Source organism: Phoca vitulina, unplaced genomic scaffold (genome assembly GCF_004348235.1).
Source record: "Phoca vitulina isolate PV1807 unplaced genomic scaffold, GSC_HSeal_1.0 scaffold34, whole genome shotgun sequence".
NCBI lineage: Eukaryota > Metazoa > Chordata > Mammalia > Carnivora > Phocidae > Phoca > Phoca vitulina.
Genome location: NW_022589737.1, coordinates 9,573,995 through 9,598,960, shown reverse-complemented (window position 1 = coordinate 9,598,960; position 24,966 = coordinate 9,573,995). Strand labels below are relative to the sequence as shown.

The following is a 24,966-nucleotide window of genomic DNA, read 5'->3' as shown; positions in this document are numbered from 1 at the left end:
ACCTAGCATTTAATGAACACTGTATAAATGTTTGCAATTATTGCTATATATTTTAATAAGTGTCAGAATGAAACTTGCTTTCTTATTGGACCACATGAATTTTAGAATTACTCTGATAAATGCTATGAATTCTTGGGATTTTGGTTGGAATTACATTAAAGTGTACATTAATTAAACTTTAATAATATTAAGTCTTCCAATCCATAAACATGGTATGTCTATTTATTAAGGTCTTCTTCTTTGTATTTCAAATGAAGTTTATATTTTTCTCCATAATGATATTGCACATTATGTTGGCTTATTTCCAGAAAGTTTATGATTTCTGTTGCTATCATGAACAATATCTTTTTCCTATGACATGTTATAATTGCTGCTTGCTGGTGTGTAGGCTCTTGAGTAGGTCTTATATTTCAGCCTTGAATCTAGTAACTTATTAATTTCTAATAGGTTGTTAATGGACTCTCCTGAGCTTTGTATAAAGATGATCAATTACAATTCTGCCTTTTATATTTCAATGCTTTTTTCTACATATTATTTTTGTTGTTGTTGTCTTGTTGGCTAGGACTGCCAACATAATGTTGAACGATGGTAATAGTGGAGCTCCTGTGTTTCTCCAGAATTTAATGTGGCTATTTTTCCACAAGATGCTTGGTAGAAGATTTGTAGATAATATTGATTGTTAACCTGATGAGAGTTAAATCTGTTGTCCTGGGGTATATTGCCTTCCAACAAATTCATGGTCTGTTAGCAAGGAAGAAAAGGGAAAGACTATTGAATAGAAAACAATTTTGCTGTCATTATAGCCAATCCAGTAATACAAAAAAAAAAAAAGGAAAATAAGATTAAGATGTTAAAAAGTAGACAGAAACCATCAGAATTTGCAGATAAAACATTTAAAAGACAACTGACAAACTTACAAGTGATGAGTGTTAGGAAGGTGGCAAGGATATCTAGACAATTTGTGTCCACTAGAAACAATGATTCTCAAACCCAGCTGCAAAATGGAATCATCTGGAAAGCATTTAAAAATCTCTGTGTCCACCAGAAGATCCAAAACAATTTTGGAAAAATAACAAGATTTGGAGACTCACGTTTCCTCATTTTAAAACTTAATACAAATTTACAGTGATCAGGACAGTGTAGTACTGGCCTAAAGATAGACATAAAAGTGAATGGAACAGAACTGATAGTCCAGAAATAAACTCATACATTTATGGTCAATTAATTTTTGGCAAAGGTTCCAAGACAGTTTGATGGGGGAAAAACAGTCATTTCAACAAATGGTGAGGAGACACATGGATATCCTTGTGCAAAAGAATAAAGTTGGACCCCCAAAATTAACTCAAAATGTATCATAGACCTAAATTTAAGAGTTCAAACTACAAAGCTCTTAGAAAACATAGAATTAAATTCTTTATAACCTTGAGTTAGGCAATAGTTTCTTAGATATAAATGACATCAAGCATGAACAACAAAAGAAAAAAATATAGATATGTTGGGCTTCATTAAAATTAAAACGTATGGTGCTTCAGATGATACTATCAAGATAATGAAGGGGCACCTGGGTGGCTCGGTCGGTTGAACGTCTGACTCTTGGTTTCGGCTCAGGTTATGATCTTATGGGTCATGAGATCAAGTCCTGTGTTGAGCTCACGCTATGCACTGAGTCTGCTTGGGATTCTTTCCTTCTTCCTCCCATCTCCCTCCCCAGGTGCAATGTACGCACACTCTCTCTCTCCAAAATAAATAAATAAATCTTTTTAAAAAGAAGAAGAAGGAAAAAGAAAATGAAAAGAAACCCCCAGAGTGAGAGGAACTATTTGTAAATCATATATCTGATAAGGGACTTATATCTAAAATATACAAACTCATAACTCAGGAATTAAAAATAAACCAAATTTTAAAAATGATTAAGGGTATGTCAAAAGATTTGAATAGACATTCCTCCAAAGCACGTAAACAAATGGCCAATAACCACGAAAAATGCTCCACACTATCATTCATTATCATCATATCATCATTAGAGAAGTGCAAATCAAAACCACATTGAATTACTACTTCACAATCACAAGGATGACTAAAACCAAAATGACAGCTGCTGATGTTAGTGAGGACATTAAGATATTGGGACCCTCATATATTCCTGGTGGGATTGTAAAATGGCACAGCCACCTTGGAAAAGAGTTTGGCAGTTCCTCAAGATGTTAAACATAGAGTTACCGTATGACCCAACAATGCCACTCCTGGAAGAATACCCAGGAGAACTGAAAATACATGTCCACACAAAAACTTGCACATGAATGTTCAGAGCAGCACTATTCATAATAGCTCAAGAGTGGAAACAATTCAAATGTCCACCAACTGATGAAAGGATAAACAAAATGTGGTCTATCCATACAATGGAATATTCTTCAACCAAAATAATGAATGAAATTCTTTTTTTAAAAAAAGATTTATTCATTTATTTGAGAGAGAGCATGCTCAAGAGTGAGTGCAGGGGGAGGAACAGAGGGAGAGAGAATCTCAAGCAGACTCCATGCTAAGCACAGAGCCTGATGCAGGGCTCAATCCCAGGACTCTGAGATCATGACCTGAGCTCAAATCAAGAGTCAGATGCTTAACCCACTGCACCACCCAGGTATCCCATGAATGAAATTCTGGCACATGGTACGACATGGATGAACCTTGAAAACATTATGGTAAGTGAAAGCAGCCAGTCATAAAGACTGAATATTATAGGATTCTATTTACATGAAATGTCCAGAATAGGCAAATCCTTGGAGATAGACAGTAGAATAGTGGTTGACAGGGGCTGGGAGAGGGAGGAAATGGGGAGTTGGTGCTAATGGGTAGGGGGGCTATGAAAACATTCTAGAGTTAGATGGTAGTGATGGCTGAACAACTCTGAATATACTAAAAGCCACTAAATTTTACACTTTAAAAAGATTGATTTTATGATATGTTGTGTTTTATGTTTGTTCCATAAAACTGTTATTTAAAAAGAGAAAGAGAAAAAAAGAATGAAGTGAGCCTGTTGCCTGAAGGATAACAACTGGCATTACTTGTTGCTAATGAAAAAAAAAACTCGAGCTTTCAATTAAAAATTAGTATTTTGGAAAACTTGTATCCACCACCAGTAGCTTGACAGCTCCTCAAATTTTGAAAGACTTTTCCTATGATATTGGTGGTGATATTAATGACTGTGGATTTTTTTCAATGATCACTTGGATCTATTTGACAAAGTCTCTTCTTTCCAGAAGATGTGGGTTCACTCTTCCTTTCCATGGGTTTCAGTAAGCAAAATATCAAGAGGAAATGTCTTGCTTTTACTGAAAGGACTCTTACTGCGAGTGGTGTAATCAAGCAGAGAGGCACCCCAGCTCCTGCAGGGACCACATATGAATGTGGAATATAAGAAACAGTGCAGAGGATCATAGGGGAAGGGAGGGAAAACTGAATGGGAAGAAATCAGAGACAGACAAACCATGAGAGACTCTTAACTATAGGAAACAAACTGAGGGTTGCTGGAGGGGAGGTGGGTGGGGGGATGGGGTAATTGGGTGATGGGCATTAAGGAGGGCACGTGATGTGATGAGCACTGGATGTTATATGCAACTGATGAATTACTGAACACTACATCTGAAACTAATGATGTACTATGTGTTGGCTAATTGAATTTAAATTTAAAAATAATTACTGGATTTTTTCTATTGGATAATGAAATATGTCAATATTTTGAAGATTGGAATAACTCTGTGAACCAATGCATGACATTACCAGATCATGCTTGAGTGAAAGATCCATGCCAAGTCAGACCAATGGATTTTAAAGTAACTGAGTTCAAGAAGTTTATCTATATGATTTTAGATTCCACATTTCTACTAATCTTTAAGAAACTTCTTGTAAAATTTTGGTGTAATACCAAAGAAGAATATCCAAAATAATTTCCTGTGAAGACTATTAAAATACTTCTCTTTTTCCAGTTACAGATCTGTGTTAAGCTGTATTTTCTTCATATGCTTCAACCAAAACAACATAACACAATGGATTGAATCTAGAAGCAGATATGAGAATCCAGATATCATCTATTTAGCCTAAAGACATTTGCTAAAATGTAAAACAATGATATATTTCTCACTGAATTTTTAAAGTATACTTTAAAAAAATTTTTAATAAAAAATGAGTTTATTTTTAGTGAATTAATAATTAAATATTTTTTTAAAAAACTCAATATCTACACTATACTCCATACCTATCAAATCAAATCCTTTGGAGGTGGGACCTAAATATTATTTTTATAAACTTTCCCAGATGATTTCAATGTGTAGCCAAGTTTAGAACTAGTGCCCTAGTGCCCTAGAGCAATGTTCTCAAGTTTTGGTCTTTATCAGCATCACCTGGGGAACTTGGTAAGACTATGAGGTGTAGGCTTCATGCTACTTCAGTAAGCCTGGACCACTATATTTTTTATTAGTTCTCCAGATGAGCTGATACAAACCAAGAGTGAAGAACCACTATCTTATACAGGTCAAGAGTCTTAGGCCCTTTTCTTAACTCTATTTGGATCCTGGATCTGTTATTTAACAAAATCTCTTCTTTCCAGAAGATGTGGGTTCACTCTTCCCTTTCATGGGTTTCAGTAAGCAAAATATCAAGAGGAAATGTCTTGTTTTTACTGAAAGGACTCTTACTGCAAGTGGTGTAATCAAGCAGAGAGGCACCCCAGCTCCTGCAGGGACCACTGCCTGTCCTGTCTACCTGAGGAGCCTCCCTTCTGGTCTGTGCTGCACAGTCATGGAGGGTCTGTCACCTAGTCTAGGGGCAACAGCTACTAAAGTGACCTCAGAGGATGGTTCTCTGATGGTTAGGTGACAAATGGATCTACCACTCCTGTCTCCAGAATACAAGTTTCTCTATTGGGTTGGTTTTATAGTATCTTCAGAATTTGGAGGCTGCCACTCAGGATTTCTCCTGGTCAGTCAAAACTAGTGAGACCTTTGCTCATCCAGATGTTAGTAAGCCGGGGATGGGGAGTCAGTTATCAGCTGGACTTCAGGTGGCAGGGAGGGGCTGGACCTGGATGCAGATGTCTGTGCCCTCGGTGGTGTTACACTGGCACAGTAATGGAGAGCAAGTTATCACCTGAGAGACAGCAAGTTTACAGAGGGTAACAAACATGACCTCCCAGGCCCCCATGTTGATTAACTTTCTCTCCTTCCATGGATTTGTCAAAAACTGAGCAGAGCTTGTATTTTCTGTATAAATTTAGGTTGCTTAGAGTGTGAGAGAGAAATGACTTCTAGAAACCAGCCAAGTGTTTAGCAGATTACAGAACAGTTTCAAGTTCTCCACTCCCTTCCCAGATAGATTTGTGTTCCTAAGGTTAGAAGTGTAGGAAGCTTATGGACTGAAATATTGCCTACTATACAAAGACATCTGTATGATACAGGAGAGGACAGACTTCCCTGTCAGTCCTCAACCTCTTCAACCTGCCCCTGGAAGAACAGAACAGGCATTTAGTCCTCCTGTTTGAGCTTTTTTGGCAGAATCTACATGAAAATATTCAGTGTCACTAAATTTTGCTTGAGTATCTCTTTGCCTAACACTGATTGACCCTAAAGACACAACAATTAAAGAAGGACAAATATTCACACTGCAACTCATTTGGATAGAGAAATTGCATTTAGGCTATTAATTAACCTGGTATTTCACCCAAGGAACTAACGTCTGGTTATCTGGGGGAAAAATAACATTAAATCGCCTTTAAAGCTTCTTCCAGTAGGATAAGATGGATTAGGTAAGAATATTTGACTGGCCTGAGTGTTGTCTACATTACCCGGGATCCTAAGGAATCATGAAGACCAGACACCAGTAATGAGCTGTACCTTTTATAACATCACACCATATTGTGCTTGTTTGTTTATAGATGTAAAGGGAGTAATATTTGTAAAAATGTGATTTTTCTTTTCAGTCTACCCCATATAGGACTTTAACCCCAGTTTACCCTAGGAATCCATTTATCTGTGAGGATATTAGAATTTCTTTCAAGAGTAGTACAAAAAAGAAAGAATAAGCTATTACTGTTATTCAGAAGGAGGATCATGCAGAAGAAAAACAGAGTCATAGACTATTGTCTTGAAAGAAGATTTCCCAAATTCTGTCATCTTTGCCTTTTATTTATAAAAGGTTGATCCCCAAGGCTCCCAACTCCTAGTGCTTTGCTGTAAGGCAGGGAAAGCATCACTTCTGACTAGGAGAACCTTTTATGCTCTGTGGTGATGTTTCTCACCTGGAGGGATTTTGCCCCCAGAGGAGATTGGGTAGTATCTGCACACATTTTGGTTGTCATAACTAAGGGGGTTGTGCTACCAGCATCTAGTGCATAGAGACCAGGGATGCTGTTCAACATCCTACAATACTCAGGCAGCCCCTGCCACACAGACTTTTCTGGCTCAAAAGAATAATAGTGTTGAGACAGGTTGAGATCCTGCTCTAGGATAAAGGTGCTCAAAGTGTGGTCCTCAGACCAGCAATATTAGCATCACCTGGGAACTTGGTAGAAATGCAAATCCTTGGGCCCCACCCCAGATCTACTGAACTAGAAATTCTGGGAATGGAGCCTAGCAATCCATGTTTTAACAAGCCCTCCAGGTGATGCCCACACTAAGGCTTATGCTCTATGGAAGTCAGAGGCTATGACACAGGACCACTGATCCTTTCCAGCTCTGGGTGATGGTGGGTGGGGAAACAAGAGATAGAGAAAGAAACCCTGCTGCCAGCTTGCTCTTTCCTCCTTGGCAGGTTTGGACTGAGAGACGTGGCGGTGGAGTGGAAAGTGACGGAAGCACCAAGCAGGGAGATCATGCTCTCCGACCTCCTTGGGCTGTGGAAGTCCTGGTCCACATGGGTGCTGCTGGTCCCCCGGCATTTGCAGATGCAAAGAGCGGACTCAGGATCTTGATTCTGGGAGGAATGCAGCCTCTTGTACAACTAGCCTGAAGTCTGGCTGTGATTCCTTCTGGTCTTGGCTTACAAGTCTCAACAGCTCCTGATGCAGTGCCAACTCACCTTCATGGTGACCCAGTCTCCCAAGTTTCCCAGAAGCCTGTCAGCTAACCCCAGGGCCAGTTTATACCATGCTGAAATTTGCAGCAGCTTTAGAAAGTGAAGTTCCACAGATCTCCCCTCTGCCTGTCCAGGCAGTTGAAGCATCTCCGACACTTAAATGGCTCCCTGTGTTTTCATTATGGCTCAGAAGGTTTGCAGTGCCCAGAGGACAGGGAGTACAACATGGACTCAAGAAGAGCTGCATATCAGGTACCAAAGGTGGTAGCCAGAATGTGGATAAAGAATAATAAGGTGATAAGGAGGCACCAGACCAGGCACTTGGTGTCATGAGTTTCAAAGAAGCAGGGCTTTCCCCTGACTATGGAAAAGCCAGTGGTATAGTACGGAACGAGCACTAAAGGGTAAAAGGAAAATACATTTTTTTTTAATACATTGAAAACACAAAGTGTATATGAACTGCATTAATGTTTACATTTTATTTGATTTCTTCGAAAGATCACTTTTGCTTCAAATTTACATTTGTGGGGTCAAGTATTCTGAGCATCTCATTTTTTCAGCATTTTATTTGGTGGTCAAACAGCCTTTATTGTAGCAATATGACAAGGGGTATGCACCAAGTAGGTCTATTTTGTTATGAGCATCAGAAAAAGGTTAGCTAACCTATGCCAAAAGAGGAATGTACTAGCAAATTAGGAAGAGGATGGTAGACTCAAAGCAGGGATTGGGTAAGTGGAGAAGCCAGGGTAGTTCCAGCAACATATCAGGATGAGTAGGTTACTCACAGCCCCACTGTTGAAGTGACTCATCTCAATCAATTTCCTATGTTATGTCATAATACTCAAGATTCAATATCCTGGAAAAGAAAGTCTGATTGGTCTACTGTACACCATATGCCCACCCCTGGCAGAGAAGGACAGTTGCAGGTGGGAAGAAAGGGCAGCGTGATTATCAGTCCCACAAAGACTTTAATGAAGGGGACAAGGGTGATTCTCCAAAAGAACATCTGGATCCTGCTACCAACATAAGGATCAGGGAGGCTGGGCACACAGACACCAGTCATCCACTATGGGCAGGCACAGACTCTGCAACCTTCTCACCTGTGGTAACTGGGCCATACAGTCCCTCCCTTTGGCAACCTGAGAAACGGTACTAGGAAAAGTGCCTTGGAATGATGAAACATGGCAGCACAAGAGAGAGCAGTACGAAGCACATTCCAGAAAAGGCAATAGGCGCAAAATGTTGGGACCTTGGTTTACAATAAGGGAGGGATCCAGAGAGCACAGTGGAAACATCTGGAAGGAAGGGAGGCCCAGGGAGTTGGGTTAAGGCTGTTAGAGGAGTGAGCTAGTCAGGTCACTTGGAAATGGGAGGTGATGAGTAGAGCTGTGCCAGGTATAAGAGAAAACCTGGCTATCGTGCAAAGGCAGTGAGGAAGTGCTCAGGTTCCTGGGAGATAGTAGCTCAGCTAGAAAGACCCAGAAGGATTGTCTGAGAGGCTGCAAATTTACCCTCCAGAATACCATACCTAGATGAGATATGTTTGTGAAGTGGATCTCCAGGCCAGGTTTAAATTCCTCAAACACAATGATCTGTAAAGAAGGAGGTTGGGTGGGCCATGAGATTCAAGTTCTGACTCTTTGCAAGGCAAAGGCCAAAGAAAGTGGACTGGGATGAGGGAGGTGTAGGGGGGAGCTTACCTCATTTGATCCAGGATGAAGCCAGGGTCCTGGAAGGTAGAGGGTCTCCTGGGGACCTATATTCCAGTAGCGTCCCAGATTTCGTCCATTGATGAATATTACACCTTTTGTCCAGCCCTGAAAAAGATTGGAATGAAGGATTCAAGACCTGAGTTCTAGATGTAATGACACTAGGGTGAAGACACACACACATACCCCATAAACGCACCTGATCATAGTCATAGTCACACCTAGATGGAGTGGATTACCACACATGGCCTTAAATGGAAGGTTACCTGGACAGGTCTATGTTATTGCCCCTGGCCCAGGGTTGGCTCAACACCCAGGCCTCAAGAAGGAAGGTACTGATTTCTAACTCATCTGTGCCAAGTCAGGGAAGGGTCTTTCCATTGACCATCAGGCATTCAACAAAACACGCTGGGCCCAAAGCATAGTTTGAGTTGTAGAATTTTGGGATGGCTGTACATGTACATTAAAATCTCAACATCCCCACTACAGACTGGATGTGTGTCTTAAAGGGGTTGAGGGTCTCAATGTCTTGGATTACGTCTGGGGACAAGTGGATCACACTCACTAAATTCTTCATGCACTAGATTCTACAGCTGTCCCCACTAGAATATACTACTTATGTCTTTGTTGCATTTGTTAAGCTTCCACCCCTCACCCTTGTTAACACCAGGGAAGGGACAGCCTCCAGATAGCTGTGGAGTGGCTGATGTCCCAGGGAGCTTACATTTCCTTTCACAGGACAGGGCCCATGTACCAAGGAGATTTTTCCCAAATATCCTTTTGGGATGGGGGCCGGCGGGATAAGCAGGGGAGAAATATCACTAACCTCCATTTTTATGAAGGTGTCTCTGGGGTAATTACCCATTCTCAGGATACCAAGGAAGAAGGCAGGGCCCCGATGTTTGAATGAGGCTGGTTTCCAGATGTTAGGAAGGTCCCTAAGAGGGAATCAAACACCAATGGAAAGGTCATGCCCTTCTTTGTGTGTCAGTTGTGAATTTTGAAGTAAGTCTCCTTTTTGCCCAAGCCTGACATTCGTCTTATAGCACAGGCACATGCCTCTAAGGGGGCATAATGCAGAAAAAAACAAACAAAAAATCAGCAGACCAGGAGTTGGGTGAATGAGGGGAGGGTCACCACTCTGCCCCAGACAACTATGAAACTTGGGGTCATTTCCTTCAACACTGTGGATCTCACCTCTCATCTGAAAACTAAGGAGGTTAGTCTGGATGGTCTCTGAGCTTCTTTCCATCTCTAAATCAGAACCATCTTTGATCAGTCACCTTGAGTCAATGGTCTGGCACCCACCTTTGTAGAAACTGAGTTTTCATATCCAGGCTATAGATTTTAAATTTTCTTAAAGGAAAATTGTTCAGATAGATATCCCCAATTAGACCTGTAAAAGAGGGAATAAAAGGAACATGAAGAAGGCAAGCAGGGATGTGAACACAGAGATGTAAACAGGCTGTGGCCAGGACTCCCCCTGAAGGAGGATGTTTTCCTGTCCATATCAGATGGAAGGTTTCTGCAAAATCTTACAAAAATTCTTCCTTCTGTTATACATGTACACTTCTTAGACTGTGCCTGTATGTCCCACATTAACAGTGCAAAAGTCACAGCACATCCTGCCAGGTCTGGCCAGAAGAGCAGTTCAGGCTACCTTTAACTCTCAAGGTAGGTCAAAGCACTTGGAGCAGGGGAAGGAAGGTGTGTGTGACTCTGTGCCCAGGAGCCCAGGGGGAGGTGAGGACACAGGCACTAAGCTCCAGAGAAGGGAAAACAAAAGTTCCCAGGGAGGGATACTAACCATCTTTTTCTATAGCTTTCTTCAAAAACCTCCTGGAAGAGGGAAGGCAGGGCTCTGGCTTGGTCATTAGAGAATACACTTGAGGGAAGGCACCATCATCCTTTCCCATCAAAGCAAGACTTCATCATAGTTTCTACACATGGCTATTCGTTGGCCAAAAGATCCTGCTGTCCACCAAACCATACACCTGGCCATGACTGCCCTCAGCCTAGGATAAGAGCGACAGGAATTTGGTGTCTCGAGGTCTCAAACTTCTTCACCCTTGGAAGGAAGGAGGCCTACCTTTTCTCTCCTTATTGATATCCTGCCCATAGGCAAGGCGGCCTTGATTCTCCACCAGGATCCTCAGTGTTGGGTTATCCTTGTAGACCTGTCCAAGACAGACGAGCCAGAGTCAGTACCACTCAGGGAACTTTTCTGTAGACCTCTTAAGTCTCCTCTGAAACTCAGATGATGTTGTAAGCAGGGTGACTGACATACAGCAGGCTTCAGAAGCCTGCAGATGTCCAGCTCTGGGCCAAGTAAACCCTTGGGCTCCTGCTCTTCCTACTCACCTACCCTCACCCCCACCCCCGTACTGGGCCTTTCAGAAAACAGTCACTCGAACATTTCACAAGAGATTACTGAGGCAGTTGACAAACCTAGAGTTTTTTGAGCAGCAAATATCCAACATGTTGAAGTTCTGCTCACCCAAAGCATATACACCTATACTTTAGAAATACATACAGCTCTCCTGCATCTGTGTTGGGGTCTTATGCAAGGAACATCCCAAAGGACAGTGGAGGAGAAAATAAGCTATCACAGGGCAAGGCCACGCTTACAATTAAGCCTGGGCGCTTAAGTATTAGTCCATCAACACTGGATTACATACCATTTTCCTGGGAATAGTCAGCTGATTAGTGGAATGGTCCAGGACCCCTAAAAACTCCTCATCCAAAAACACCTGCCAAAGAAAGAGGAGAGCACCATTAGGTCATTATAAGGAAAGGGATAAAACGGTCCTTGGGAAAGCAAAGAAAAGGCAAGTTCTAGGGGAATGATTAACTCTGTCTCCTAGAATATTACAAGCCGACTATGAAGCCACAAAAATACAACATATTCAAAGCAGTACAGTCATGAAATGTATGAGGCAAAGTCCAGAGAAGGATGTCCTGATACCAAATCTGGGCCTGGCTGTACTATAGGGCAAGGAGGGAAAGAATAAAATTTAAAGGACCTGCAGGGAATGAGGGAAAAAGGAAGGTAGAGAATGAATGGATATTGTGAAAGAAGTAATGGCCACAGGGAAGATGGGGCTCCAGGTGCAGGAGGCATCTGCCTGCCTGGCTGGCATGGCTTCATTCCCATAATGGATCCAGTCTTCCAGGTTTCCCCTGACCCTTATCAGAGGCTGCTGCCACCACTATTTCTCATTTTAAGAATGACCTGGACATAAATCCTTTCCTTTTCTGTTACCTATTCTATTGCTTTAGGCTCAGATGAAGTCACCCAGAAGAACCTGCTCTAACCACGCAGGACCACAGAAGGATACACAATTTGCCCCTTAGATTATTTGAGTCGGGTCATAATTTTCAAATGAAATTTGACCAGGAAACTATAAAAATTAAAATCCACAAATACTAAAAACACAAATATTAATACTATACAAAACACAGAATTCATATTTTAAGCTATTTAGAGTCTAATTACAAGGCTTATATACTCTATAACCATTTGTTGAACACCTACTGAATGGCTTGGGCAAGGGGTCACCAAGCTTAAAACACAACCCCAGTCACTGAGGAACTCAGAGAGTGACACAAAGAAATTATTAGGATACTCAATAGCTAATATGGAACTGTGACCAGAATGCCATGGAAACACAGCGAAGGGAGTGACAAGTCCTGATCCACAGTCAAGTCCAGGTTATTTGGTGAACATGACGACAGGTGACTGGGAAAATCAATGCAAGACTGTAGACAGGGGAAATGGCACGCTGAGAATTTTACTTTGGGAAGGAAACTGGTGGCACTGTGAGGAAGGGATTTGGCAAGTAGGAGAGGAAAGGTGAGCTATCTGAAAAAGGAAGATCGGTTATGAGGCTCTAACAGTAATAGAGGGAAGATACAAAGGCACTTCTAAGGCCATGGCGGCATGGATTTTGAGAGAAGACCCACTGAGTAATACTGTAGCCAGCATGTGCCCGCTGAGAATAAGGTGTGAAGAGAAGATGAGGGGAGCAGCATTTTCAGGTGGGGAGGCTGCAAGTCCATGAATGGATGTGAGGAGTACAGGATGAGGTTTATTTTGGAAGGTAATGAATTTGGTTTTGGACATGATAAGTGTAAGAAGCCAGTGGAACATATGTCTAAGTGAAGAAAAATGTTCAGCAAACAAGGAATCCGGGTCTGCAGCTCAGGAAAAGAAGGGGAGGGTTGGAGTCACCATCAGGAGTGCCTGAAACTTGGGGAGAAGATGACACAGACAGCACAGAGAGGGCTCTTAGCAAGTGAATGTCACCAAGACCTAAGGAAACTCTGCCAGCTCTTAACTTGGAGTGAGATGATGAAGCCTTTACCCTCAGCTCTGCTGCTTTCAAGTCAAATGTCCTCTGAAAGTCATTTAACTTCTCTGAGGTTTTCTCATTTGTAATAAATATCTTAGATGAATGTTCTGAGAATTGAATGAGAGCAGCGCATTGTAATGTAGGGATTGCTGTGCAGCGCATTGTAATGTAGAGATTGCTGTGCAGTAAGTAGAGGGACTTCTTTTTTTTTTTTTTTTTTAAAGATTTTATTTATTTATTTGACAGAGAGAGACACAGTGAGAGAGGGAACACAAGCAGGGGGAGTGGGAGAGGGAGAAGCAGGCTTCCCGCCGAGCAGGGAACCCGATGCGGGGCTCGATCCCAGGACCCTGAGATCATGACCTGAGCCGAAGGCAGACGCTTAACGACTGAGCCACCCAGGCGCCCCAGTAGAGGGACTTCTGAAGCTCCTCCCAAGTCTCCTTTAAAGAACTCCATCAACTCCCATAAGGGTTCAATGAATACCACCCTCCCTGGGAACTACTATAAACCTTGGACCTACGACAACAGTGGCTTACATATCAAATATTTCCCTGAAGGGACAAAGGTTAAGAAAGAGCGATGATTTTTTGAAGGTGAAAAAGATTTGACCATCATTTAGATATTCACCTCAGCAACACCACTGGGTTTTACTAGCAGAGAAGTGTCACTGGGACCCATCCACTGTCCCTTACCTGACCTCGATCTTGAACATGACCCTTCGTGGTGAGGAGGCCACTGGTGGTGACCACAGTCTCATAAAGTATGTATCCAGAGGACTGACCATTCCCCTGGTTCACGGACAGCTTCTCCATGCAGATTGGCTTGACAGAGCTGATGGGCTGTGGCAGAAAGAGGAACAAACCAGGCTGAATGTTCATGCTGGAGAGAAAAATTTCAGAAACCCACAACCAAAGCCCACTTCTCCAAAGGAATTGCCCCAAGAGTCCTTTTTAGTTTTCCAAACCAACTTCGTATTTCTCTGCATGTGCTAGACAGTAATGTATTCTTATTTTTCAGATGGAAAAGCTGACATCAAGGAAAGGGAATGATCTGTTAACTTGCCCATCAATTCATGATAGAGCCTGGACTAGACTCCTGATTTTAGGAACTCCATGCCAGGTGTGCCAGATTCTGTCTATCCTTGGTCTTTTCTTCTTGTTCCTTCATACAGTAAGAGAAATCATCCTAACCCATGGTCTGACCATGGCTATTCATGAATCTGCCTATCTAACACTGACCTAAAGCACTCGATGTCTGTTAACTCCCATGTCTGTTAGACTTCTTCTGAAGATCCCTAAATGATTCCAATGTAGTATCTCCCAAACTATATTTACCACACTTCCCCATCCTACTCTTTTTCCTTTCCAAAGAGCAACACCAACCATCCAGTCAAAAAGGTAAAAAGCATGGACAATGTCTCTTCCTCAATAACCCCAATAAACCAGTCATCACCTCCATTAGAGTCTGACTCTAAATATCTGTTTCACTAATCCTTCTTCACCCCCATTATCTAAGCTCAACTTCAGTAGATTTTTACTCATTTTCAGTGTTCTAGCATGGTCCCACTCTACTCCATCCCCCATACAGCTACCAAAGAAATCCTTCTGAAATGCAAAGCTGGTCATCTGATTCCCAAGCCATGCTTTAAAATAGCTTCCCACAACTTTCAGGGAAATGTTCAAATCTATTAGCATAAAAACATGGCCTGGGGCACTGGATGGTTCAGTCGGTTAAGCATCTGCCTTTCGTTCAGGTCATGGTCCCAAGGTCCTGGGATCAAGCCCTGCTGCAGGCTCCCTGCTCAGTAGGGAGCCTGCTTCTCCCTGTACCCCTCCCCCCACTCATGCTTGCTCTCTCTCTCTCTCTCTCTCTCAAATAAATAAGTAAAAATTTTAAAACACACACACACACACACACACGCACGGCCTTTCAGACTGCCTGTGTGGAGCCACACAGCCTGAAGCATTCTGGAGGACAAAGAATATATCAAAAGCTACTGGACTCATGTCAGAGGACAGAGGGGCCAACTTAAAGGAGACAGGACAATTTGAATATCAAAAGGAATGACTGCAACGGGGTTGAAACATGTTACATGTGTTTAAAAAAAAGTGTGAGTTTTCAGGAGGATCTTGGGGAGACAGTGTCAGAAAAGGATTCTGACCTCACCTCCTCCCACAGACCCTTCAAGGCTACAACTGCACGCTGTGCACCTCACTTGGGAAATGACGTGAAGACTGGCAAAACTGACGTTCCACAGCTAGAAACATAAAAAGAAGGCCACATTGATGGGGTGGGGGTGGGGGCAAGAGGCAATGAATTCAAACCCCCGGCACAGCAACTCACAAGCAGGAAGAGGATTCCAGGCCTGGAGGTCATCCCTGAGGAGGGAGGGGATCAAGCCCTATATCAGACACCCCTGGTCCTAGAGACTTGTACCGGGAAGAAGTGTGGCTTTGAAAATCAGCAGGGCCTAATTGCAGGAGAATCAAAGATCTATACGAAACCAAGTGTCTACCCTTATAGAGCCAGAATGCTGTATCACTTGGTCCAAGACCCAGCACAGAGGCAGCAGTTTGAAAAGCACGTAGGTTATACATGAAGGAGATTTACTGTCTGGTTTTAGGACATGTGCCTGAGGGGCAGGGATCTGGAGGAGCTTTCCCCTGGAATGGAAGTGCTGGTAGGAGCCATTTTTCTTACCCTGCTATAGCCTAACTAGCCCAACTCTTGTGGAGCCATTTCTAACACTATCATCTACCTTGCTAGCACGGCTTGATCCACGCTGGCATTCTCCTATGGACCAGCTCTGGCAGGCACCCACAGCCAGAGTCTAGAGACCAGAGTCCCCCCCCCAGAGTGACAACTGCCCCCCCACACCTGCTGGGCAGCCCTGGCCTACACCAGTGCCCCTCCAAAGCAACTCCTGCACTGGGGAGGAGAGAGCCAGCCTTGCAATTAATCTATGACAAAAGAGGCAAGAATATACAATGGGCAAGAGTCTCTTCAATAAATAGTGTTGAGGAAACTGGACAGCTACATGGAAAAGAATGAAACTGGACCACTTTCTTATACCATACACAAAAATAAAAACTCAAACTATATTGGTTCAGTACCTAAATGTTGGACCCGAAATTATAACACTCCTAAAAGAAAACAGGCTGTAAACTCTAGGACATCAGCCTTAGCAATATTTCTCTGGATCTGTCTCCCCAGGCAAGGGAAGCAAAAGGAAAAATAAACAATTGGGACTATATCAAACTAAAATATAGAAAAGGAAACCCTCAAAAAAAATCAGATGACAACCTACTGATTGGGAGAAGATACTTGCGAATGATATATCTGATAAGGGGTTAATACCCCAAATATATAAAGAACCTGTACAATCATCATCAAAACAAAATAATTCAATTGAAAAATAGGCAGAGGATCTAAATAGACATTTTTCTGAAGAAGAAATACAGATGGCCAATAGACAAATGAAAAGATGCTAAACTTCATTAATCACCAGGGAATTGCAAATGAAAACCACAATGAGATGTCACCTCACAGCAGTCAGAATGGCTAGTATCCAAAAGATAAGAAATAGCAAGTGTTGGTGAGGATGTGGTGAAAAAGGATCCCTCATGCACTGTTGGTGGGAATGTAATTTGGTGCAGCCAGTGTGGAAAACAGTATGGAGGTTCCTCAAAAAATAAAAAATAGAAATACCATATGACCCAATAATTCCACCACTGGGTATTTACCTGCAGGAAATAAAAACACTACTTTGAAAAGATATATGTGCCCCTAAGGTACTGTAACATTATTTATAATAGTTAAGATATGGAAGCAACATCAGTGTTCACTGATAGATGAATGACTAAAGAAGATGTGGTATATATATATATATATAATGGACTATTACTCAGCCATAAAAAGAATAAAATCTTGTCATTCACAACAACATGGATGGACCTAGAGAGTATTATGCTAAGTGAAATAAGTCAGACAGAGAAAGACAAATACCATGTTATTTCACTTATATATGAAATCTGAAAAACAAAGCAAACAAACAGAAACAGATTCATAAATACAAAGAACAAATTGGTGGTTACCAGATGGCAGGGGGTGGAGGGGCTGAGGAAAATAGATGAAGGGCATTAAGAGGTACAAAATTCCAAGTATAAAATAAATAAGTCACAGGGATGAAAAGTACAACATAGGGAATTAGTCAACAATACTGTAATAACTTTGTGTGGTGACAGACAGTAACTATGCTTAGTGTGCCGAGCATTTTGTAATGTATATAATTTTCAAATCAGTATCTTGTACACCTGAAACTTATATAATATTATATGTCAACTATACTTCAACTGAAAATAAAAATTTTAAAAATCATGAGTTTATAATCAAATAAAGACAACAACAACAAAACAACTCATTGGCCACCTTTGCAAGATATCCAGGAATAAATTCATTATCTGATAAAAGAAAATACTTGAAATTTTGTCCTAACTTTTCTTTACAAACTGTACATTAAGGTGACAAGACAACAGAAAAGGAAAGTTCTGCATAGAAGAACTTCAAGTGTATAAATGAAAAAGGAATGACTGAATAAGAATGATACTATTTTAAAAGCCTTAATGAAATACTGGATATAGGTAATAATTGTCAATGACTGCTAAAACCATTAGGTAAAAGATTGATGGGAAAATTGATAATGGATAGACTGGGCTAACTACTCCTGAACCCACTGATAAATTATGAAAACAGAAATGACCAGCCATTATGTGCCTGAGATATAATGCATAAAAAAAATAACAGCACCACCTATGAAATATACTTGCAAACAATTTTTTTAAAAAGCACCCAACTTAAAGCTCATCAAGCATCTAGATCAGTTTACTGAAAATGTGGGGAGTATAAAGACATATTCCCAGATACATGGGGATCTAATTAGCAAAGCCCAGAATGTAGGGGATTCTATAGTACAAATAATCCTGCTTCTTCAACAAATAAATGTAATAAAAAGGAAAGAAATCTTTAGATTAAAAGAGATTTAAGAGACATATCAACTAAATGCAATGTGTGACTAACCTGATTTGGATCTTGGTATTAACAAATCAGTGCTAAAAATGTTATGAGACAGTTGAGAAAATCTGAACACTGGATATTTTATGATATTCAGCAGTGGGGTGCTACAGCCAGTCTGTACCAGCTCATGAGTGCCAACTGTGCACATCTCTACCCAACCCTGTATTTTATCTCTGTACTCGGTGTTGTCATGCCAGAGGCTTGGAATTAGCCATAGTGGGAGTACTTATACCACAGGAATTGGCAAGCACTACTAATCAGTTTTTTCTTCTAGAGAGTCTGTTACTAAATATTTCCCAGGAAATCACTGACTTTAAAGGATTATTATTAGTAGTACTACCATCATCATCATCATCATCATCATCATCATTAAGGTAGATAATGATTTTGTAGTTGCATTTTTAAAAGAGTTCTTATCTTTTCAGATACATATTAAACTATTTATAGCTAAAATTGTATGATGTCTGGGATCTGCTTTAAAATAATCTTAAAAAGAGTAGAGGAAGAGAAGGTAGGGGTATAAATGAAACAGTATTAGTCATATATTAATAAAGTTGAGGCTGCATGTTGAGCACATAGGGGTTCACTACTTTTCTCTGTGCCATTTGTTCATGTCTTCAAAATTCCGTAAGAAAACATTTAAAACCACAAAGGCCCTCTGACATGTGGTGTCTGGTGCCTTACTTGGCACTCCCTCACAAACACTTTTCATTGCAGTCTTATTTGCAGTTCCCTAAACATGCATTTCCTTCCTTGTCTTTACAAATGGTTTCCACTATGCCTCAAATTCCTTTCCCTCCCCCATCCTACTCCACTGTTCATGTCATTAAGCTCTATTCATCCACTGGATCTCAAAATCACCTCAACTGGGATATAATATTGGATCCTGTGACTGTCCAGCATGCTGAGCATATCTCTAAATAATAACACAGTAGCTAGCACTTACATGTGTCAGTTTCAAATATTAGGGGCTTAATCCACACCACAATCCTATGAGGTAAGTGCAATTATTAGCTTCATTTTCCAGATAAGGAAACTTACAATGAAGTTAAACGACTGCCCCAGGATAAATATTGGAGCAAAGATTCAAACCCAGTCTTGACTCCAGAACTTAATCTCTTTAGCACAACAGTATGTTCCTTTGACAATGCCGTGCTGCCTTCATTCCTTTACCATGGAACCTACAGCCCCCTAATCTCTACTCACCTCTCCTCCCTATTAGACTAGAAGATCCCCCCAAACAACACCTTGATAATACAGTTCCCCAAACATTAATGTTTACTAAGTATTGTGTAAATACGCAGGATTTCCTCTATACCAGTGGTTTTCAAACTATGTTCCTTCAAACCCTACAGATAAGTCAGAAGTGGCACATGGGCCATCCGAATACGTGCCACCCCAGAGAAAGGATGACTGACCCTTAGGATGCAAGTACAGAGCCTCAGAACCACCACCCCCTGATTAAGCAGTGCATGCTTTATGTACTGAACATGTGAAGTGAGTTTGAAGAAAAGAGTCCCTCTACTAAACTAAAAGTTTAAAAATCATTGCCCTAGATCTAACCAGTGTGCCTTCATTCTAACCATCTTCAGAAGGCAGGGGATCTCTTCTTGCTATGCTACTGAAAGGAAATTTTCCCAGTATCCTGGAATGTTTACACTGTTTCTTTACATTTAAATTTTCTGAATATTCCTGAATTCTTATTCTAGGTTTCTTATTCTAAATTGTAAAACCTATGGAATGGGAGAAGATATTTGCAAATGTCTTATCAGATAAAGGGCTAATATCCAAAATCTATAAAGAACTTATCAAACTCAACACCCCCCCAAAAAAATAATCCAGTCAAGAAATGGGCAGAAAACATGAACAGACATTTCTCCAAAGAAGACATACAAATGGCTAAAAGACACATGAAAAAATGCTCAACATCACTTGGCATCATGGAAATACAAATCAAAACCACAATAAGATACCACCTCACACCAGTCAGAATGGCTAAAATTAACAAGTCAGGAAACAGATATTGGCAAGGGTGTGGAGAAAGGGGAATGCTCTTACACTGTTGGTGTGAATGCAAACCGGTGCAACCACTCTGGGGCACATGCACCCCAATATTTATAGCAGCAATGTCCACAATAGCCAAACTACGGAAAGAGCCCAGATGTCCATCGACAGATGAATGGATAAAGAAGAGGTGATACACACACACACACACACACACACACACACACACACACAGAAATATTACTCACCCATCAAAAAGAATGAAATCTTGCCATTTGCAACGACATGGATGGAACTAGAGGGTATCATACTAAGCAAAATAAGTCAGTCAGAGAAAGACAAATATCATATGATTTTACTCGTATGTGGAATTTAAGAAACAAAACAGATGAACATAGAGGAAGGGAAGGAAAAATAAGATGAAAATTGAGAGAGAGGCAAATCATCAGAGATGTCGAACTCTAGGAAACAAACAAAGGGTTGCTGGAGGGGAGAGGGATGGGGGAGAAGGGATAATTGGGTGACGGGCATTAAGGAGGGCACTTGATGTAATGAGCACTGGGTGTTACATGCAACTGATGAATCACTAAATTCTACCTCTGAAACTAACAACAACAACAACAACAACAACAACAACAGAAAACCCCAAAACAAAAAACAAAATAAAACCCTGAAAGTAATCACTAGTTAGCATTGAATAAAGTAAATGCTGCTTCTAAAACACAAAAATTAAGGGAAAGAAAGAAAATACAGTTCATTCACCAAAAGAAGGAAGCATTGTGCAAACTTTGATTAAAATGATGAAACAATGTCTAAGTCAGATATAATTCTGGATCATTAATAGAGTAATTTCTCTGTTGAAAGATAAAACTCAGATTGTACCCAGAACCAAATTCCAACTATGTGCTACTTTTAAAAGTTACACCTAAAATAAATGACACTAAAACAAACAAACAAAAAATTAGGAGAAGGAATTAAAACAAGTAAGAATTGCTTTTGGCTCCCCAATAATTTACTCCCTATTCTTTGAGCTAAGCCTTGCACTCCTCTCTCTTCTGTCCAAAGGCTATCCCATGCTTTTACATCCAGGAAATGCTTACCTCCTCCAAGTAGGGCATGACATCCCATAGTGACATGTAGTATGCTGTTACCACCGACTTATATATAGCCATAGGTATAGCATCTCGGTGGGGAGGCTTGGGAATCCCTGCAATGAAAAACAGGAGATTGGGCCATTCCGAGATCCTCCTCCAACCCCATTCAAGGGACCACCCAAAACCACCAAGAATGAGGGTCTCAGTCAGTCACAGGACATGCTTTCCCAGTTCCAGGAAGAATCATAAGGTAGGCAATAAAGGAGTGGGATTCCTTTCATATCTATAGGCTCTGAGGCAGGATGCCCTGCTGTCTGGGGAAAGGAGGTGGTACATCAATCCCACTGCTGGACCAGTAGTTCCCAACCCTGGTGGCTCATTAGAATCTCTTAAAGTCCAATGGGAAAATACATATGCTCAGATTCTGCCCCTTCCTCCCCATTTGAACTAAGACATACTTTTCTAACAGCTCTGGGATGGGCCTGGCACCTCTGGCTTTTACAAGTTCTGCAGAGGATTCCAATGCACAGCCAAGACTAAGCAACATGGCCCTAGATGCTGAGAACCTAGAGGGTGGGCCCTGTATTTTGTGCATATTTGAATCCTCAGTGCCTAATGATAAAATAAACTGGAACAAACTGGGTATCTCCCAAAAAGTACATCTTCATCTACTCCCTCAATCCCCTCTTCACAGGACAGAGACCATTTGAGAGGCTGAGTTATTATTCAGATTGAGATTGTTGCTAGGTACCCAAAGAAGAGCTAAAAAACTCTTGATATGCAAGGTACTCAGTTGTATGTTCTCCGTTCTCTGTCAGCAGTGCCCCATAATCTGAAAAATATAAAGAAATTTGTCACTTTCCCCAAGAAAGCTCCAGCTTCAGCAAAGAAAGGCATGAGAGCTTAATACTGAGCAAAAGGATCCTTAACACAGAAGCTTTGAAAGGAAAAATTTTTGGCATTAGATAAGAAAATACCACATCCCAATTAGTCCAAACCAGGAGACATCTGCCATACTTTGCAGGGCTTTCAAATGAAGGCAAATAACACCAATCCCTGGATATCTAATAAGTCCTGACTGAGAGCCCAAGGCTATTCCAATCCAGTGGTTTCTACTTTCTATTCAATTTCTTTTTTTTTTTTATTATGTTAAGTTAGCCACCATACAGTACATCATTAGTTTTTGATGTAGTGTTCAATGATTCATTAGTTGTGTATAATACCCAGTGGTTCATCACAACACATGCCATCCTTAATACCCATCACCCGACTACCCCCTCCCCCAACCCCCTCCCCTCTGAAACCCTCAGTTTGTTTCCCAGACTCCATAGTTAAATTCCTTTCTTTCACCCTTGACTTTTCACCTTGTCTCTCAGTGTCATTAACCAATGCCCTAGTGTTATCAAGAGATCCAAAGTAACTGTTTTACAGGAACTTCTAAGAATAAGGGTCTGCACAGTGGATAGATAAGATTAAACTACCAAGGCCTCTGCCTGCAAAGTCCCAGACAGTCTAGATTCTAGTGCTGGATAAATTCTAGTACTGTCAAGAGGAATAAACATCAAACCTTCAATCCTCAGCATTTGTTAAAGGCAAAACAGATGAACAGTCCCAGAGATTGTTCCAAGAGACCCACTCTAGAAAGCTCCAGGCTCAAATGGTGGGGTGGCCTAGGTTGGAGACAACTCTAAGGGACAATTACTTGCCATAGCTTGTGATCATAGGGAGGTAATGGTCCAAAGATGCAGATCCACCCATGAAGCCGAAGTTGGTGCCACCATGGAACATGTAGAAGTTGAGGGAGAAACTAGCGTTGAACATTTCACGCACGTCTCTCATTAACACTGCACATAGGTAGGAAGAAAAGAGGGGGAGAAAATAAAGTTTGAGAGAATTAATAATAGCCATTTGTGGGATGTTCAAACTGCATGTATTGAACATTTGTTTATGCATCTTAGTCTTAGGTAAATAGATGTCCAGCTCAGTGTTTCTGGAGCACTTAGTAACTTTTCAATAAATTCTTAGTAACTTCTTTAGTAACCTAAAATCGTGGTACCAGGAACATTTACCTTCAAACCACATTTTAATGATCTTCATCAACTCTCCTGGAAGGATGTGGCAGATAGTCTGGGAGCAGAGAACACTACTTCCACCCAACACACTTTCATTGAATTGCCCCATCTGTTAGAACAACTCACTCTAATTGCTTTAATAGCCTCAACAAAATATAATCAGAGTGGAAACACTGCTAAAATTTCAATTGCAATTGCAATCACCTCTGGGGTGCTTATTCAGTTTTGTCCCTTAAATCTAGTATTCTCCCATCCAAGTACTAACCAGGCCCGACCCTGCTTAGCTTCCGAGATCAGACGAGATCGGGCGCGTTCAGGGTGGTATGGCCGTAGACTTAAATCTAGTATTCTAAGTACTCTAACTGGCACGGGAAAAGAAAAAAAAAAACAGGCCAGTGCCATTTCTGTCATCTATTCTCCTGAGAAAGGATCTAAGAAGTACTCACAATGTGAATCCACAGAATGGGGGGAAGTGCCCCATCCGTCCAAAGAGCTTGCTGTATACACCATCATCAGTATGGGGCTACGACCCTGAGAAAAACGAAGTGTCAATTTAGTAAAGTTTGGTACAGTTTAGAAGCTCTGAATTGCTTAGGAGGAAACTGTGAGGTCTAGTTCTCACAAACCCCCTTACGATTCAGAGCATCCCCTCACTGCTCACAAACCCTGAGTTCTACTCTCCATCCTCAGATAATTTCCCTGGTCTTGTTATTCCTCTTGGGGTTTCAATGGACTTCTCCTCAGGGTTTGGTAAAATCAACTGTCATTGCCACATTTTCCTTCCTGGAACAACAGAATCTCTTCATTCCCTTCAGTGACCAGATTAGAAGTCTAGTAAAGAAGCGCCTGGCCCAGGGGAAGCATTAAAAATATTCAACAAATGAATGCTAAAAATGTTGAATCCCATTAAATAAGAATCCCTGAATCTCAGAATTGTGTTTTGTTTTTATTCAAGTATAATTAACATACAGTGTTCTATTAATGTCAGGTGTACAATATAATGATCAACATTATATAATGTATAAAATCAACATTATATAATGTATATAATAATTCTATACATTTCTCACTGCTCATCCTGTATGCTTAATTCCCTTCACCTATTTCACCCATCCCCCTCAGTCACCTCCCCTCTGGCAACTGTGGGTTGAACAAATCGGTATTTAAGTTGTCGGTATTAAGTTAATCGGTATTAAGTTGTCAGTATTCTGTTGTCTCTTTTCCTCTTTGTTCATTTGTTTTGTTTCTTAAATTCCACATGAGCGATATCATATGGTATTTGTCTTTCTCTGACTAATTTTACCTAGCATTATACCCTCTGGATCTATCCATGTTGTTGCAAATGGCAAGATTTCATATACATACGTACATATATATATACCTACACACACACACCATGGAATATTACATATACATATAAAACAATCACATTTATACATATACATTATTGAAATACATATATATTATTTATATACATATAAAACAATCACATTTTCTTTATCTATTCATCCATTATCACACATTTAGGCTGTTTCCATAACTTGGCTATTGTGAATACTGCTGCTATGAACATAGGAATACAGATATCTCTTCA

The 24,966-nt window shown here is 40.9% G+C and overlaps 1 protein-coding gene across 1 annotated transcript in view; it reads right to left on the bottom strand.

Moving 5' to 3' along the window:
• Nucleotides 1-5,484: 5,484 nt before the first annotated feature.
• Nucleotides 5,485-24,966, bottom strand: part of LOC116645799 (beta-galactosidase-1-like protein 2) — a 68,414-nt gene continuing 48,932 nt past the window's right edge. The window contains exons 9-22 of the mRNA XM_032426211.1: nt 23,819-23,903; nt 23,003-23,144; nt 22,782-22,842; nt 21,307-21,501; nt 13,822-13,968; nt 11,453-11,524; nt 10,864-10,951; nt 10,083-10,170; nt 9,601-9,712; nt 8,766-8,882; nt 8,589-8,657; nt 7,069-7,191; nt 5,726-5,735; nt 5,485-5,615 (exon numbers count right to left, since the gene is read on the bottom strand). Of these exons, the coding sequence (XP_032282102.1) occupies nt 5,485-5,615; nt 5,726-5,735; nt 7,069-7,191; nt 8,589-8,657; nt 8,766-8,882; nt 9,601-9,712; nt 10,083-10,170; nt 10,864-10,951; nt 11,453-11,524; nt 13,822-13,968; nt 21,307-21,501; nt 22,782-22,842; nt 23,003-23,144; nt 23,819-23,903 (1,440 nt within the window). The remainder of the gene's footprint in view (nt 5,616-5,725; nt 5,736-7,068; nt 7,192-8,588; nt 8,658-8,765; nt 8,883-9,600; nt 9,713-10,082; nt 10,171-10,863; nt 10,952-11,452; nt 11,525-13,821; nt 13,969-21,306; nt 21,502-22,781; nt 22,843-23,002; nt 23,145-23,818; nt 23,904-24,966) is intronic.